A 15,410-nucleotide genomic window follows, 5' to 3' on the forward strand; every position below is an offset into this window, starting at 1 on the left:
ATAGGGGGCTGCGTGGTTGGAACAAGCAAGCAACTTTGCTGTTTAATTAATTTGTAAGGGCGAGTATGGACCGTGAGCGCGCCCCTTCTAATTTTGACCAGCCAAAAGAAATAATCCGACTAATTAGTCTGTCGTCAGAGAAAATTAGCATCAAATGTATAGCATATAACGTCACTAGACGTTATGAATACTGTCTGCGAGTTTCTGCTTTATCAAATTTTTGTCTCTATAATTTCGACAATTTCTGTGGCCCAACGTAGGCGCGACGAAAACAGTAATTTTGAGCAGTTAAAAAAGAGCTAAGTCTGAGTTGTGTGGATCGATTTCAAATCTCTAAAAAAAGAAAGATCAAAGAAAATTACCTAAACCGTGCTATTTTATTGAGTGGTCAACGCTACTGACAATGAGGTCTCCTTTACAGGGTATAGCGTCCGAAGAGATTTTTTGCTTTTAAACTGGACAAGTTCATTATGCATTAAGTCCCAGTATTCACATAATTTGACAGGTAGCAAAAGAAGATTAATTACACAATTCTTTTGACTTACTCAATTTCCCCTCTTTTTAACCATGAAAAATCTAGAATCGTTCGATAAAACTTTCGAAAACCAACAAGTAGTAGTAGTGGTGGCGCAGTTTCGCGCCATCTCGCAACTCTCTTCTCATCTGCTCGATGACGACCGCAGCGCTACGCGGCAGATTCCCGAGGCTCGTCGTTGATTTCAGAAAGTAAACACGGACGAGATGGAGAAGGAGGTCTCGACCGAGTCGTTTTCACTGCTGTCACACTAAATTCGAAGCCAAGTCGGTTGTGTGTGCTCGACGTTAAACTTGTTCGCCGACCGCCCGAGGGCCGACCATGCCGACAGTGTGTGTTCGGCCAGCCTGACGAGCCGAATTCGCCCGCCGAAGCGCAGGGGATGCCATAAAAAACGGGCCACATATGGAGTCCCTGAGGAAGTGGTTTTACAAACCCAAGGCAAGTTTTCGCAACCAGTTCTTTCCAGCGTCACGCTTTCCCGAGAGTCCCTATGCCTTGCTCCTCAGTCAGCGGCCGTAAGAGCCGACTGAGGCTCGCGTTCGGCCCGACACTCGCGTGACCTCTTTTCCGGCCTGGGCTGCAAGGTAAACACGGTGACCTTAAACGGACTCATCGATTGCAGCACGCGACATTGTGGGCTTTTCACCTTGTAGTCCGCATGATTTATTGGACAATGAATAGCAGCAGCTGTACTTGATTCGATTTCCAGCTTATTTTTCCCTTTAAATGCTGTGCCGCCTCTGCCGTCAGGTCAGATAGCAACCGCTACAACTGCGAATTTGATAATAAAGAGTCTCTTATCGCTGATAGGGCCAATTGCAGCAATAGGATCAAACTGCTTTATGTATTTATTTGCCAAAAATAATCGAAACGAGGCCTATTTGATAATAACCACCTAACATGGGTTTGGGTTATACATATCGTTTTTGATTGGGAAATATTAGGTGTTGTTCTCTGTTCTCTGCAAGGCTACTGCAAAATTGTAACGCGACCAATTAATTCTATTATGTATTCATCGTTTTACTTATTTTGAGTTTTTAGTATTGCTGCGCAGCTTTTGAAATTTAATGTGTGTTAGAATTTTTTCCATTCTCTCGTGCTCCAAAATCAAAACACTCCCGTCATTCATTTATCAATAAAATCCCTCTATCACACAAGAAGAGGGTGTCAATATTATTCTTTTCACGATTTACTTGTTTTATAAATAAACAAATGAACAGAATTGTCAAGGTCAATATAAAATATTAATCGTTGACATTGCAAATGTTAAACGATAACCAAGATGTCCTTCCCTCTTCGAGAAATAAGTAATTTTATTACATTTGACATAAATTGCTCGAAGCGAGAGTAGGGCTCGCTTAATTATCAGCGAAGGAGTTAGGATCACTTTTCAGCGACCTACATGATCAATATTTTGTGACGAAGAGAAAGAGAATACGCGAAGAGAGTCGTCAAGCCTCGACTCTCTCGCCGAGCAAAGTCTTTTTCATTGCCTCACCTTTGGCGCAGGACGTCCGCGTTTAATTGCTGCTTTCCTCTTCTCTCTTTCTCTATACTGCGCCTCAATCTCTTGGTGCGCAGGCATTCGACAAGGCTCAAATTTTTTACCGTTTATCACGGGCGTTGATTTTTTTAGTTTTTTCTTTCAATGACATTATTTTCGCTTTTTTCCAGTGACCTCATTAATAACGGTACTTGTTTTTCACTCTCCGCGGTTTTACGGCTAAGTTTCTCATCATTATAATTTAAAAACTGATTTTATATTTGCAACGGCGAACAATCACAATCATTATGACATGCGCAATATTTTATTTTCTTTAACCTTTATTTCAATTTTTAAATCACCCATTCCTTGTTCGTCTGAAGGAGTAGTAATTGTAAGAATTTCTCATCATTTAATACATTCCTAAATAATTAGTCTGTATATGGTGATGCTGCAGCCGCCAGCCAACCAGGAGCCGTCTGTCATATTTCTTTGATTTCATTGTTTTCTTAGTTTTGATTTTTTTAACTATTCACCAATTTAGATGTACAACGAAAGAAATAATGTATATCTTGTAATGTCTACCTTTGTGCATCATTTCATCTTTAAAATATCAATATTTTAAATGGCCAAATTGTTTTGATGCAACGTAATTTTCCGATAATTTTTAAATAGCTCATTTATCTCGAACCACTCTTATTACGACTACATTCGTTCAGACTTATGACAAAAGCCGTATTATTAGATTCCAAAAAGTTTCCTTGAGTCCTTCTGTCGTTGGAAGGGTCAAATAACTGTGCAGTTAGGCCAACGTCGAATAATTATTTTTTCTTTGGGTGTATGCAACCAGTTGTTGCTCTGGTTCACGCCGGACAGGTCGTTTGTGTTCACTGTTGACGTCAAAGCAAAGCACAAAAGCATCCTCTATTCATTTGCTAATTGTTCTGGAATGAACACGTCAGAGCATTATCACCATAGAAAGCTGACGCTTTTAAACATCAATTTTTATTTCCGAGAAAATTTTCGACTCAAGACATAACGTTGAAAGAAGAATTCGAGTTTTGCATTTTAACAATAAATTGGATTAAATTAAAAGGAAAACTGTTAGTTGCAAATAATTATATCTTTCTGTTATTGTAATTATGCATCATGTGAGTCATTATAACGGGGAAACCAGTGATGAAAAAGCTTGACAGTATAAGAATCTTCAAAATTAAATTAATTAAACTCAGAATTTAATTTTGATTTTATCTCGGTTAAACCGACCAATGCTCTTCTGGTTGAACGATGACAAACTTGCGTCACTGAGATTAACACCACCTTGTTTTACGCTCCTGCGGCTTTTGTGGATTTCCTCTGAATAGTGCGCACAGAAGTCGTCCTCGTGAGCTTGAGCTGGCATTAAGAAAAACAAGAAGATCGACTGTCGCGTTGCCAGTCCCGTGATAATCTCAAGAAGTGTCGAACTATACACGTGTTGATGATACCTGCCCTGCCGAACGAGATAGTCAATTGTTTGCCCTGATAAATATAAACACACATTGCTGCAAACGGCCTCGCGCGACGGACGAGAAATCAAAAGTTGACTCGCGAATTCACACGCAGTAGCCTTCGCATCGCTAGAAACGGCAGTAATTGCGTTGCCCGCGCGTCGCTGTTTATTTCCTCGTTGCAATTAGTACGTTTCCGCTATTGATTTGTTACAAAGAATGTTATTGTTTGGTGATAAAGATATTTTTTACTCTCTTTTTTACAACTTTTCTATTAGAGGTTATTTTGAATCTGGACTTCTCCTTTTTTCTAAAATTGAATTTAATGAAGCAGTTTCTGCATCACCAGAGTCGAATTTTGAATAACTGAAGTTAACACGAAATTTTTATCAAATTATGTACTTCCGCTTTTGATAGTCAAGATAAAGAAAATGTAAACTAAGAGATTTTCTATCAGTAGGAATTAAATTAAGCTGTTTATTTTTCCATATATATACAGAAATGTCCTACAAGTTGCAGCCCTAATTCATGGGCTAAGAAATTCCCGCTGTCAATAATTCATGAGCTGAAGAAATATGGAAAAATAAACAGCTCACTCGTCACTACACACCGAGGAAGCTGCATATAATTTTTACTGACAAATTTTGACAACCTCGTATGCTTATGCCTTCATTGGCATCTCTCATTAAAGAGATTATAGCATCCCAGCTAAATTTGGTTGGCTGAATTCGGGAATTTCTTCGGCGTTTTAAAATTCCGTCAAGCCACGCAGCATAAATCACCAGGCAGTAGCGTGCGGAGAAAAGTGTTTGCTTGTCAAATTAGCGTGATTAGTACGCAGCAAGAGTTGCTGGCTGGAATATGGCCGAAAGTGAGAACAAAAGTAGCATACACTCGAAAGCCAGCAAGCACTCTGGTTTCGTTCCACTTTCCAACAGCATAATTGCGCGCCGTGACCACCGAGCCGAAAAATGAAGATTCAGCGTGCGCGCGCGGCAAAAGCGTCAAACGCGAGAGCCTTTCTTTTCTTTTTGCTCTGCTCGCGCGATTATCGCACTTTTAACAACGCTATCAATAATGGACAGATAAGGCTGCTGTTATTTTGTACGGTACGCCTGATGACTTGCGTGTGTTATTTCGGCCCTTTTATCGTCGCGTGACTCAAAGCTGGAGTGTGGTTGCCTAATTCAAGGCGCGGATGACTCGTCGTTTCTGTGTTATAATTTCATAATGTTATGCATTCTGCACTCTCGGTCTGAAATTTTATGGTTGCTGTCTGATCATGAAAAAGAAACTGCTGCTGATTGAACCATAGTGTTTGCTGTAAATTTGTTGTGGCCTATATCGGTTTATTCCTCCACGGTTGTTGCAGCTCTAAACTCATTTCATATGAGGTGAAGTGAGAGTGAATGACAGTGAATTACGTACAATGTTCGTTGTTGGTTACAGCGATTGGTTTGATAATGTTATTGTTTAAAAAATGAACAAAATTTTCAGCAACATAGCTTTTGCATCAAATTTAATATTTTTCCACATTCCAGCTCTTTGCCATATTATATGGTACATGGTTTTCATTTTCCTCCCGTCGAGGTTAGCCCAGCGGTGTTTGATTTGGATTTCTAGAGAGTTTGTTCTGTCGGTAAAATAAATCTTGAAATGAAATAGGAGCATAATTTAATGAGCCCACAAGCCATGGTTGAATATTAGTCTTCAGTGTAGTTTTATAGTATAGGTCGGATTCTAACCAATAAATTTATCTGCAATTGTATTAATTTAATTCATTTTCCTATAAAATATTTAATAAATTATTGATGAGAAAAGATAAAAGACTGAATCAAAACATATTTGTCTTCAACTTTGCTTATTTTCAGAAATTGCCAATTTTGCAATGCGCAAAAATGAAACACTGTTATTTTGCGGAAAAAAACGTTGAAAAACCCCACCTATTTTGGGTCTTCCTGCATTTTCCCACGCTTTTCTGAAATTGACCCCCAGACAAGGTCAAGTTTTTGCGCCAAAGCAGAGAGAAAGTATGAAAATTCATATCAATTTTTCTTCTTTTTTGTGTGATAACAGTCGCACATTAGAATTGCTTTTTTAAAAATAATATTTTTTCATTCAGCATGAAATATTTATGATCTGCTATATAAATTCTTGTGTTTCGGAGCAATGCGCAAAATTGCAAAAAAGGCAAAAAGTTGTTAGTAATGCAGATTAGGAAAAATATGTTTTTTCCGAATTTTTTTCTTTATCATAATTGCACTGCTGAGGTCAATATTCATTACATTTAATAGGTGGAATATAAAATTAAGTAGTAGTGGTCAAATTTAGAATATAATCAAAAATCAATTTGAAAAATTCACAAATAAATCAGAAATTACGCACTCTTACACGAAACAATAATTAATATAGTGCCCCTTTTTCTTTAAAGTAAAAGAAAATTTCTCTGTAACAATTCCTTTAAACATAAAATCTGGAAATAGTATAAACAGGTAACAAGAGCAACCTCTACGTTGTTGCTGAGTCTATTTTGAGAGACATCAGGGAATCAATTTACGAAATTAAGGTCCATTTTTATTTTGAGCCTTATAGAACGATGGCAGGGAACGAAGTTTTTCGCGGTCCAGCCCGCTGTTCTCGGATACACCGGCGATTGGATTTGTGGGCGAGCTGATTTTGACAGGCGCGTGTTGGTTGTTGCATTGACGCGCGGAATATATTGGAACGGAGAGTGACGCGGCCATTAGCATGCATTACATATTGGGTCAAATGCTGACAGCCATGAGCGCCGGGGGCTAATAAAATATGTGAGCTGCATTCCCTGCCGCATCATGACACCTACGCCGCCTCCAACGAGGAAAGATGTTACGGGAACCTAGCATTGTCCGTTTTGCGGGAGAATCTCACTCGGCCGTTCAATTTAATTGCGATTTTATTCTTCCTTGTGCACCCAGCTTTCTCCCTGGTGGATTTTTTCATTATTCGGTGGTCAATCTGCAATTGCGATCTCACTTTCAGGTCGCATCGAACAAAACACACGCGACCGCGGAGAGATTCACCGACTTATTTAATATTTTTTGACCTTGATTCGCGCGCGTGCACATTAGAAAAGCAAAGCAGTCTCTCGTTCTCCATACTGTGAAGGTTGCTAAGGACGTTCTAATTTTTACATTTTGGCTCTGGTTGCAGAAGGACGACACTTCCTTGCTGGCCCAGTTCTTCTACGCCGACGATGCCTTGAACCTGGTGGCCGCCGAGCTGGACAGCTTCGACGGCCGCAAGGACCCTGAGCGGTGCACCCTGCTGGTCACGCACCTACGCCAATGCCAGGACAAAGTGCTCAACATCTGCAACCGCATCATGGAGCAGCTTATTCCAGACGAAAGGGCCAACAGAGACTTTCGAGTCAAGTTCCCAGATGACGTCATGCAGGAAAACTTGGCTGGCCAACTGTGGTTCGGCGCAGAGGTGTGTTAATTATTACACCTTATGTTGAAAGTTTTATCGGTCAATAATTAATTCATAACTGGTCTTGTGGTGTTGTTAAATAATGATATTTTGCTTTGGACTAATGCCGATTCAAAATTAACCTTAAATTTAGTCATTTCATTTTATAAATTAGTTAGTTTCGCATTTCAAAAACGTGCGTTACTCGTTGTAGGATATATTCAAGTATCCGCAACGGCACTTAACTCTGTTCAAAGTAAAATTGTTGCAATGTCGTTTCAAGTGTTTCAATCGTTTTAACCCCATTATCGATTGCTTTTATTTCAGTGCCTTGCTGCTGGCTCGAGCATCATGAACCGGGAGCACGAGAGCGCTGCCATGCGTCCACTGGCCAAGGCCCTCACCAAGTCTCTTGAAAACGTGCGAAACATGTTGCGAGAGCAGTGCTTCAGATCTCCACCCGAGTTCGGGGAGCGTCTCATCGAGGCGTTGAAAATCTTTGACAGGTTGTTCGCCGAGTTTGAACTGTGTTACGTGAGTGCGATGGTGCCCGTCAAGTCGAGGGAGGAGTACGAACTGCAGCAAAACGTGATTGTCCTTTTTTCCGAGACCCTTCAAAGGTGAGATATCAATATTTGGGTGCTTGTGAGCTTTGAGCTGATTCCTGATTTTCAGGGCGTTGCGAATGAAACTTCTGAGTCAAGATAAAGTGGATGACTGTGATCCTGCCCTGATGTTCACCATTCCAAGACTGGCGATCGTCAGCGGCCTTCTAGTTTTCCCCGACGGGCCCCTGTGTCTAGACAAGTCTCCTGCAGATATTTCAGAGATGTTCCGTCCCTTTCAGGTATTGAACAGTCGCCTAAAAAGTGATCTGATAGTTTCTCACGCGCGTGTGTCTTTTCCAGACGCTACTTCAAAAAATTAGAGAGCTGCTTTGGACCTTGAGCAAACTGGAGTTGTTCAAGCTGGAAAAAATGCTGTGCTCGATCGAGGAACCTTCTGATTACAAACCTCAGAATGAAGGGCAAGAGACCATATCATCCTCCTGCCCAGTGCCTGATCTTGATGACTATGTCACTCGCTTTTACAACGATCACCCTAACTGCAAGCTTCTTATTGCAGAGCTCTACTCACAAAGAGAAGAGCCTGTCAAGTCTGATGAACCAGAGTGGAATGAGGAGGTATGCAAATTTTACTCAAAGTTAACTTTAACTGCACAAATTTATTACGAAAATTATATGATTTCTTCAAAGAGAGCTGAGCTATTACGTTAAGTTAAATTTTTTGAATGAATTTATTTCATTTTTCTGTTAAATAAATTGATTCAATTTTGTATTTTAGGTTTCCGAGTCTGAAACAGTAGTCAACACTAGTGAAGAGGACAAAGAGGAAGAAGCAGTGTCAAAGGAGGCAATGAAGCAGGTCCAGCACAGTCTAGCCACATACTTAGTCTCACAATCAGAGGTGAGCGACTCCGGTGTTGCCAGCCTGGATCGCACGCCCGAAGAAGCCAATGTAGCCACTACCTCAGCCACAGAGTCGCACTGGCCAGACAGACCCCAGGGAATCGTTGTCACGCCTGCTGATAGGTTCAACTACTCTGGGAACTGGAACAATATGATTCAGAATCAGAGGCAGCTTGTGAAGAGCAAAAGAAAGGGCTCGCCGAGAGGCAGTAGGAAGGCTCCAAAGAATGAAAGTCTGCCGTTTGACCGAAGTAAAAACGATTGCAACGGTACAGCTCCTACCAATTCCAGGTAATTTGCAAATTGCTTTCACACTGGGAACTTTAATTTTGTCTTAAACCAATTATATTGCTGGCTTGTTCTATGTTTTTCTGTATGAAAGCGTGCGATACTATTTTCTCTGCAATTAACTTACTCTTGATCACTATTTCCCCTATTTACCATATATAATAAAGTTTCTTCATTTTAACACTATTTAAAAAATGATGGAAATATGAATTTGGTATTTGTCAAACAGATGAGCTAGAGTTAATATTGCTCTCTTAAATTTTAAATTGTTTTTATAGGATTGTGCTTAAATATGCCGAATTTATAAATCTCTAATTTCCAGTGGAATGGTTTTGGAAGTTCCGAAAAATCAGCTGTGTCGGGACGTGTCTGAAAGCTGCGGTTCTAGCTGCAGCTGTTCCAGTTGCAGGTGGGCTGTCAAAATGTTCTCCCAACTTTTTTATTTAACATGCGATTTTCAGCAGCGAAACTTCAGAATTTAATTCTGAGTGCCAGGACGACGAGGAAATCGCGTTGGCCATGCAAGCAGCTGAGATTGCGCACAGGAACAAAACTCGGGCGAAATACAACTCGAGCGAAGACCTAATCCACAGGCTCTTCGTTTGTGTTGCTGGGGTTGCTGACCAACTGCAGACAAATTTTGCCGGAGACTTGCGGAGCATTCTCAAGTGTGTCTTCCAGATGAATGCGACAGAGCAGGTGGATGAGGAGGAAGATAAGAAAGACGAGGACTGTGATAAGGTCATTACTGGTGAGTTAAAATTCGTAATTCCTGTAAACCTTTTTCGCGTCATATTGACAAATAAAAAATATGAAATAATGGGTGTTTTACTATATAATTAGGGGTAAATTTAAATGTAGGGTACTAATACTGTTACTGAGAACATAACAAACATGTTCCCTGAGAGTTTCACTCAGATAGATAGCTCATACTGTATATAGCGCTGTTGAAAACCAGCACCCACAAATGCACACTTAAAAACTAGCAATTTTTAGTTTTTTTCTATTATTGCTCTAAGTAGAGATATTAAGGTCCTTACTACCTTCCATAATTTTGCATGTAGAACCACTTTTTGCTAGTCTTTGTACCCCTAATTTAAAAGGCAATGTTTTTTTAGTAAAATATTATCAAAATATTGATTATTTTCAAGTGAATGTAAAATTCGATACTCTTAGATATAAATAGGGAAGGAAACAGGAAGGAATCGTAAAAACTTTGTAAGATATTGAAAGTTAAAGCCCGGAAAATTTAACATTTAAAATTTGTATTGCTGTTGGTAAAAATTTCAAAAACTGCACACCGTTTGTTTGACTTGTTCTATTGTAAAAACACCTCATTGCAAAAGTTTGTGTGATGAATAGGAAACAAGTTTTTGTAAAGTTTTTGAGGCTTTTGCTAGAGAGACAATTTAAAAATGTTGTTTTCTTGACCATTAACTCCAAATCTTCGGTAGCTTCAGACTAACATTGAAGTAACTTGCTAATGTAATTTTTCTCAAGTTAATTATTGCTTGAATTGTTTATTTTGCAGACGATGACAGCACCAATGTTGAAAATGCTGAGGAGGCAATGCAGAGTTTGGAGGCAAACCCTCCTGAAGACGGCACCACATTTGAGTCTCCCCCTCCATGGGTACCAGACCATATGGCGCCAAATTGCATGACCTGCGAGGCGTTGTTCACTGTGGTTCGACGCAGACATCACTGCAGACACTGTGGAAAGGTTAACTCTATCCTTGCCCATACTCAAATTCCTAAGTAATCCTTTCGTTTTTTTGCAGGTTGTGTGTGCTCGCTGCAGTCCGAACTCGGTCCCGCTTCCAAGGTATGGTCAAATGCGGCCAGTGCGGGTGTGCAATCGCTGCTTTATGTACCGCGTGACCCCGTTCACCATGGACGACCTACCAACGATTCAAACAGCAACCACCTCCTAGCTAGTGATTTTTAAAACGTGATTTAAAAGTTTGACAGTATTGGACAGAGACTTAAATTGGGAAATAAACAATATATAATATATTGTAACACGGTCACAAATAGAGATGAAATACACTCTAAGTTCCTCTTATCAACTTAAGTTTTATCAAAGTAAAAATTATATATTCTTATTTTATCTATGGACAAAAACCTTTTACAATGCTGAAGCTGTGAGGAATAATGTTGATTGATTGTCTTCCGCTCTGTATTGTGAGAAGATTTTATTTTTTAACTGCTTTCCATCAATCAAGAGCCTCTAAAATATAGGTACTTTGATTTTTATTCTAATGAATGTGTTGAGAATCTGTGACTTAATGATTGTACTTTGATGATGTGTAAATGGGAGCACTGTGTTAAAAACAAAAGGGCACAGTTCCTATAAAATTCGCATTTTAAAATTATGTTATAAATACAAGCCAATTTTTTTGGTATGGTTTGTGCAAACTAATGCCGTTTTTATTCTAAACAAATCAGGCCTTTAAGAAAACATAGCTGAAAGCTGAAAATTCATGAGCAGAATTAACTGGAGAAATTGAAATAATTTATTTTTGTAATTAGTTAACATTTAATTAATTTTGAACCTAAAATGGTAAATTATTTAACTCCTAATTGTAAAGAGTAAAATCATGCCACTTAATAAGCGTTTGCGATACTTTATTGCTTATCTTTATCTATTTAATCTGAATTTCTGCGAACTCTTTTTGAAACTGCAGCTAAATCAACAAAACAGTATTATTTTCCGTCTTTAACACTGAAAGAAGTTTAATGAAATTTCCTCGGTTGGAAAAACTTATGATTATTTAATTAGCTGATTAATTGAAAATAATGTTGCCAATCTACTTAATACGGTTGTATAAAAGAGCTGTACTTTGCCACAGTGGATTTTATAGAATTAAGGGAATTAAGTTTGTAGCTTGAACTTTTAAGTTACTGAAATTGTTGTGGACAATTTAAAAATATTTCTAAATTCCAAATCATTTTCCTCGTTTCTCTTAATGCATTGCGCGAGCTCTCCAGATTTCGCGGTTTATTTGGCAAAATGTGACGTCCAAGTAATTTGAGATTTTATAGAGTGCGCTACTGTCGTGAACACATATGTCAATAGAGGAGTACTGAAAGCAGTTGGAGAAAACCACAAAGAACTTAGCAGACCGCTCGATCGACCCGCTGTTTAAGAATTCTCCGAATTCACCACCTGCTGTCTCCGCAGCCTACTTCCCCTTCGTTCATGGAAACAGATTAGCAATAGAAAAGGCTAAAGAAATCAATGTTATCTCAAATTCATCGTTGATTGCGACTTTTGGCAAGGAGCTGAGTGGCCTTCGAAGACCTTGGCCAACATGCTGCCCGAGCCGGAGTTGCTTGGTCATTTTTTCCACCAGATTTTCCAGTCAGCGCAAAACAAAAGGTAGCCAGACATGTGACCACCGAAATGTCAAACCGGCTCATGTTGTTGTTGTCCAGGATAAAAGCTTTAATTTATTTTAGGAAAACCGACTGGAAAAAGACTACGAAGGGGAAGCCAAAGGAGAAGCGTAAAAAAGTATGTCAGCGGAATTGTATCTTTAATTTTATCTCAATTAAAAGAAAAAATAGAAGTCATTTTGCAATCTAAATTATTGGCATTAAGCAACATTTTGTCCAATTGTCAGGGTGATGTTGCCTCTGAGGTCGTGGTGCCTGCTCCGCCGGACGTGCAACTGCCTGGAAACCCATCGTCCTTAGCAGTTTTCGCCAGTGTTCGGCTGTCAGTGTTGGAAAGGTGGCGCAGACAAACGAGCCAAATTCTTTTGAGCAATCTTCTGGGAGATGATGGAGGCGCAGACAGTGACGATGATCTCACAGACAAGGACCCAGAGAGTGCTCTCAGGGTGCCCAAGGTAGCTTTCACCTCTCCACTCAAGCTCCAAACCTGAAACTCTTTTTAAAAGCTCGTTGGATTTGGACTCTGCACAGTCTTTGAACTTCTGCGCGAGAGTCGGCAGTTGCACCCAACTCTGTGCACAAAAGCCCTCAGAGCTCTGTTGGACATTCTGCAGGGACAGCATCCAGAAGGGCTCAAATACGAACCCAGCACTGTTGTTGGTAATTCGTCCTGTGCGTGCCTAAATTGAGATCTTTAAATTCCTTTTAATTGCATTGTGCAGACCCACTGTTTGATCTCCTGCTTGATCTGGCAACTTCTCACGGTCCAGACGCATCCCAGGAGGAAAACACCCACCTCTCTGCAGTGGCCTGCAGTTGTCTATTGGCCCTGGTTGTGGCCAGAGGCGACACAGGAAAGCTTCTCTCGGCCACCTCGGCTCTGTTGATGAGCCCAAAGAGCCTCGTTGTGCAAAGCATCGACGTGAGTTTTTTAAATTCTTTTGCCAAAATCAGTCAATCTTCCTCATTAAATTTTCACAGATGCCAGAGATTTTGGCAGCTCTGCAGCGAAGTGTCCACAATGTGCTTTTAGGGAAGCAGCCCAGACCAGACTGGATAAGCCACGGCATTCCGAGGACAATGCTTATTGACTCATTGAAATTGAAATTAATGTCGGGTTGTGGTAAGTATTGCCATTGCAAAGAACAAAGTTATGCAACTTGTATATCAGTTGTAATATTTTTTGATAAAATTGTGTTATCTTTGATTTGTTTGATATAGATTGAGGAAGCTCTAATCAATTTTAAATTTCGTCTTTCTGAATGTTTTTCTTTTAACTTTTCGTTGCTTGCGATTTTATTTCTAAACAGTAGCTTACTCTTGTTCAATTTTGCTTTAAATAGTGGCTATGCCAATTTTTCTTTTATTAACTTGATCCTGATTATAACAGAATATGAAGCGTACACAACTGGGAACCACTCTCTGACTAGTGATGGCTACTTTTTGTACCTGTTCCGGCATGGATCGCTCTACAAACTGGGATCTGGCTACGGTGGAACCACAAAGGGAGCTGTGATCATGAAGAAAGAAGACTTTTCGCACTATCAACAGGGCTGGCTCGGACATGCCAATGTATAATCCATTTTAGCGTTTCTACCCATGATCACAATAATTATCCACAGGGGAAGTTGTACTTCAAGCCGATTGGAGTGCGACTCAGCTCGCAAAAGCTGTACCTGATTGACTCTGAAACCCTGGTCCTTTCTAGGCCCCTGGATTTGGCTGACTACACAGCGTGGGGACCAGGAGCGTTGTTTTCCGACGGCGAGTCTTTATTCGCAATTTCATCCTCTAACGACGTAATATTGCTCAACTTGTCCAAAACTTGGTAATTTAATTTGAATCGCAGGATGGATTTGCCATAAGAAGCCTGACTGGGAACGCGCCAATGGAAATGCTAGCATTGAAGCTGGCAAGGAAATGCATGGAAGCCTGGGGAAACGTGGGAGGCGAAGATGGTGGACTATTAAACACCGAATCCAGTGTCTTGGTCAAGACCAACACTGAGGAAGATCCCGTTTTCATTGCAGCCGGAAAAGATTTCGGTCTCGCTAGAACTACGTCCGGAAAGGTTTTAAAATTTAATTATTTATTTCTAAATAAACTTTCTATAAAAACTATTGTAAATCCAGGTGTTATTCAGTGGCAAGGGAAGCAGTTTAGGCCTTAAGCAGAGTGGTGGTGTGATTTCAAGTCCAAGTAAATGGAGCAAGTGGAGTGAACTGCCGGTTACTAAGTCTCCAAAATTGAACCACCTCGCTGTGGGACATGAAGGCTTGCATGCCGTGCTAGTCGCTGAAGACGGATCTGTGTTTTTTGTTGGCACTGCAAGAAGGGGTGAAGATGGAGATCAAGGTAATTGATAATACTCTGATAACATTTAATAAAAATAATTCAAATGAGTCGTTGGCTCGCATTGTGAGAATCAAAGCTATGTTTGATGTCAAATGCGGGCTTATTTGCGCCCACATTGGGTTCTCTTGCATTGCAATGACAAATCCATCATGATTTGGGAGGATTTTTAAACTTCCCGACTTGCTGCTTGCTGGTTTGCACTTTTGCTGTAAGCGTGAAATATTTTCATGCGACGAATGCCTAGTGTTTTAATTTATAAAAGACGCAGGTGTAGGGGCAGTAAAATGAGATGGTCCTTTTCTAGACTGGGAATGAAAAATAAAAAAAAAAAATGTGAGCTTATTTATAATTAAAACCAAACTATCCCTTTTTTCCAGCCAAAGCGCGGAGGCAGCCTAAACCTGTGAAGCCTAAAAAGATGGTAAAAGTTGAGGGCCAGTTTATCGTTCATGCAGCTTGCAACAACGGAACAACCGCTCTCGTCAATCGGGATGGCGAACTGCTTATGTTTGGCAAAGATACAGCACACTGCGACCCTTCAACAGGCCTTGTGAGTGGGCTGAAGGAGCAGGAAGTGCAAAAAGTGGCTCTGGGTAAAGCCCACGCTGTAGCACTGACCAGCAAAGGACACGTTTACACCTTCGGCATCAACAACAAAGGCCAGTGCGGACGCGAATTCGCTGTCCAAGTCAGAGAAAGTAAGTCTAATTTTATTTATGTTTTTATTAAGAAGAAATTATTAATTTATGGGAACTACTGAAGTCCAGCCAATTCCGTAGAATTAACTATTTATTTATAAATCAGTTTTCTTAGTTTAGATTTCTCGCGTAAAATTTATTCTTCAATTTAAAAAATAGTTTTTTTTATCGTTGAACGTATTCTTTATTTATTAGTCCTTGCAAGAAAATTAAAGAGGGATTCTATTTCATGTGAATTAAATTT

The 15,410-nt window shown here is 40.0% G+C and overlaps 2 protein-coding genes across 3 annotated transcripts in view; both read left to right on the forward strand.

The window, feature by feature from the left end:
• The first annotated feature begins 710 nt into the window (after window positions 1-710).
• LOC135945800 (lateral signaling target protein 2 homolog) lies at window positions 711-11,132 on the forward strand. 2 transcript variants are annotated; one of them, XM_065493681.1, is made up of 10 exons: window positions 711-976; window positions 6,701-6,979; window positions 7,286-7,578; window positions 7,634-7,805; window positions 7,867-8,142; window positions 8,303-8,718; window positions 9,038-9,124; window positions 9,177-9,466; window positions 10,247-10,437; window positions 10,496-11,132. In XM_065493681.1, the coding sequence occupies exons 1-10, from the start codon at window positions 941-943 to the stop codon at window positions 10,646-10,648; spliced, it is 2,193 nt and encodes a 730-aa protein (XP_065349753.1). In that variant the 5' UTR covers window positions 711-940; the 3' UTR covers window positions 10,649-11,132. The 2 variants fall into 2 exon arrangements, with proteins under 2 accessions (XP_065349753.1, XP_065349754.1); XM_065493682.1 differs by having other exon boundaries at window positions 9,180-9,466.
• A 756-nt stretch (window positions 11,133-11,888) lies between these two features.
• The window catches only part of hiw (highwire), a 52,295-nt gene continuing 48,773 nt past the window's right edge, over window positions 11,889-15,410 (forward strand). The window contains exons 1-11 of the mRNA XM_065493867.1: window positions 11,889-12,096; window positions 12,177-12,231; window positions 12,341-12,568; window positions 12,620-12,773; window positions 12,836-13,035; window positions 13,095-13,236; window positions 13,504-13,685; window positions 13,736-13,912; window positions 13,963-14,184; window positions 14,246-14,468; window positions 14,846-15,166. Coding sequence (XP_065349939.1) covers window positions 12,029-12,096; window positions 12,177-12,231; window positions 12,341-12,568; window positions 12,620-12,773; window positions 12,836-13,035; window positions 13,095-13,236; window positions 13,504-13,685; window positions 13,736-13,912; window positions 13,963-14,184; window positions 14,246-14,468; window positions 14,846-15,166 — 1,972 coding nt within the window. The 5' untranslated portion in view covers window positions 11,889-12,028. The remainder of the gene's footprint in view (window positions 12,097-12,176; window positions 12,232-12,340; window positions 12,569-12,619; window positions 12,774-12,835; window positions 13,036-13,094; window positions 13,237-13,503; window positions 13,686-13,735; window positions 13,913-13,962; window positions 14,185-14,245; window positions 14,469-14,845; window positions 15,167-15,410) is intronic.

The sequence above is a fragment of the Cloeon dipterum genome, chromosome X (assembly GCF_949628265.1).
Source record: "Cloeon dipterum chromosome X, ieCloDipt1.1, whole genome shotgun sequence".
Classification (NCBI taxonomy): domain Eukaryota; kingdom Metazoa; phylum Arthropoda; class Insecta; order Ephemeroptera; family Baetidae; genus Cloeon; species Cloeon dipterum.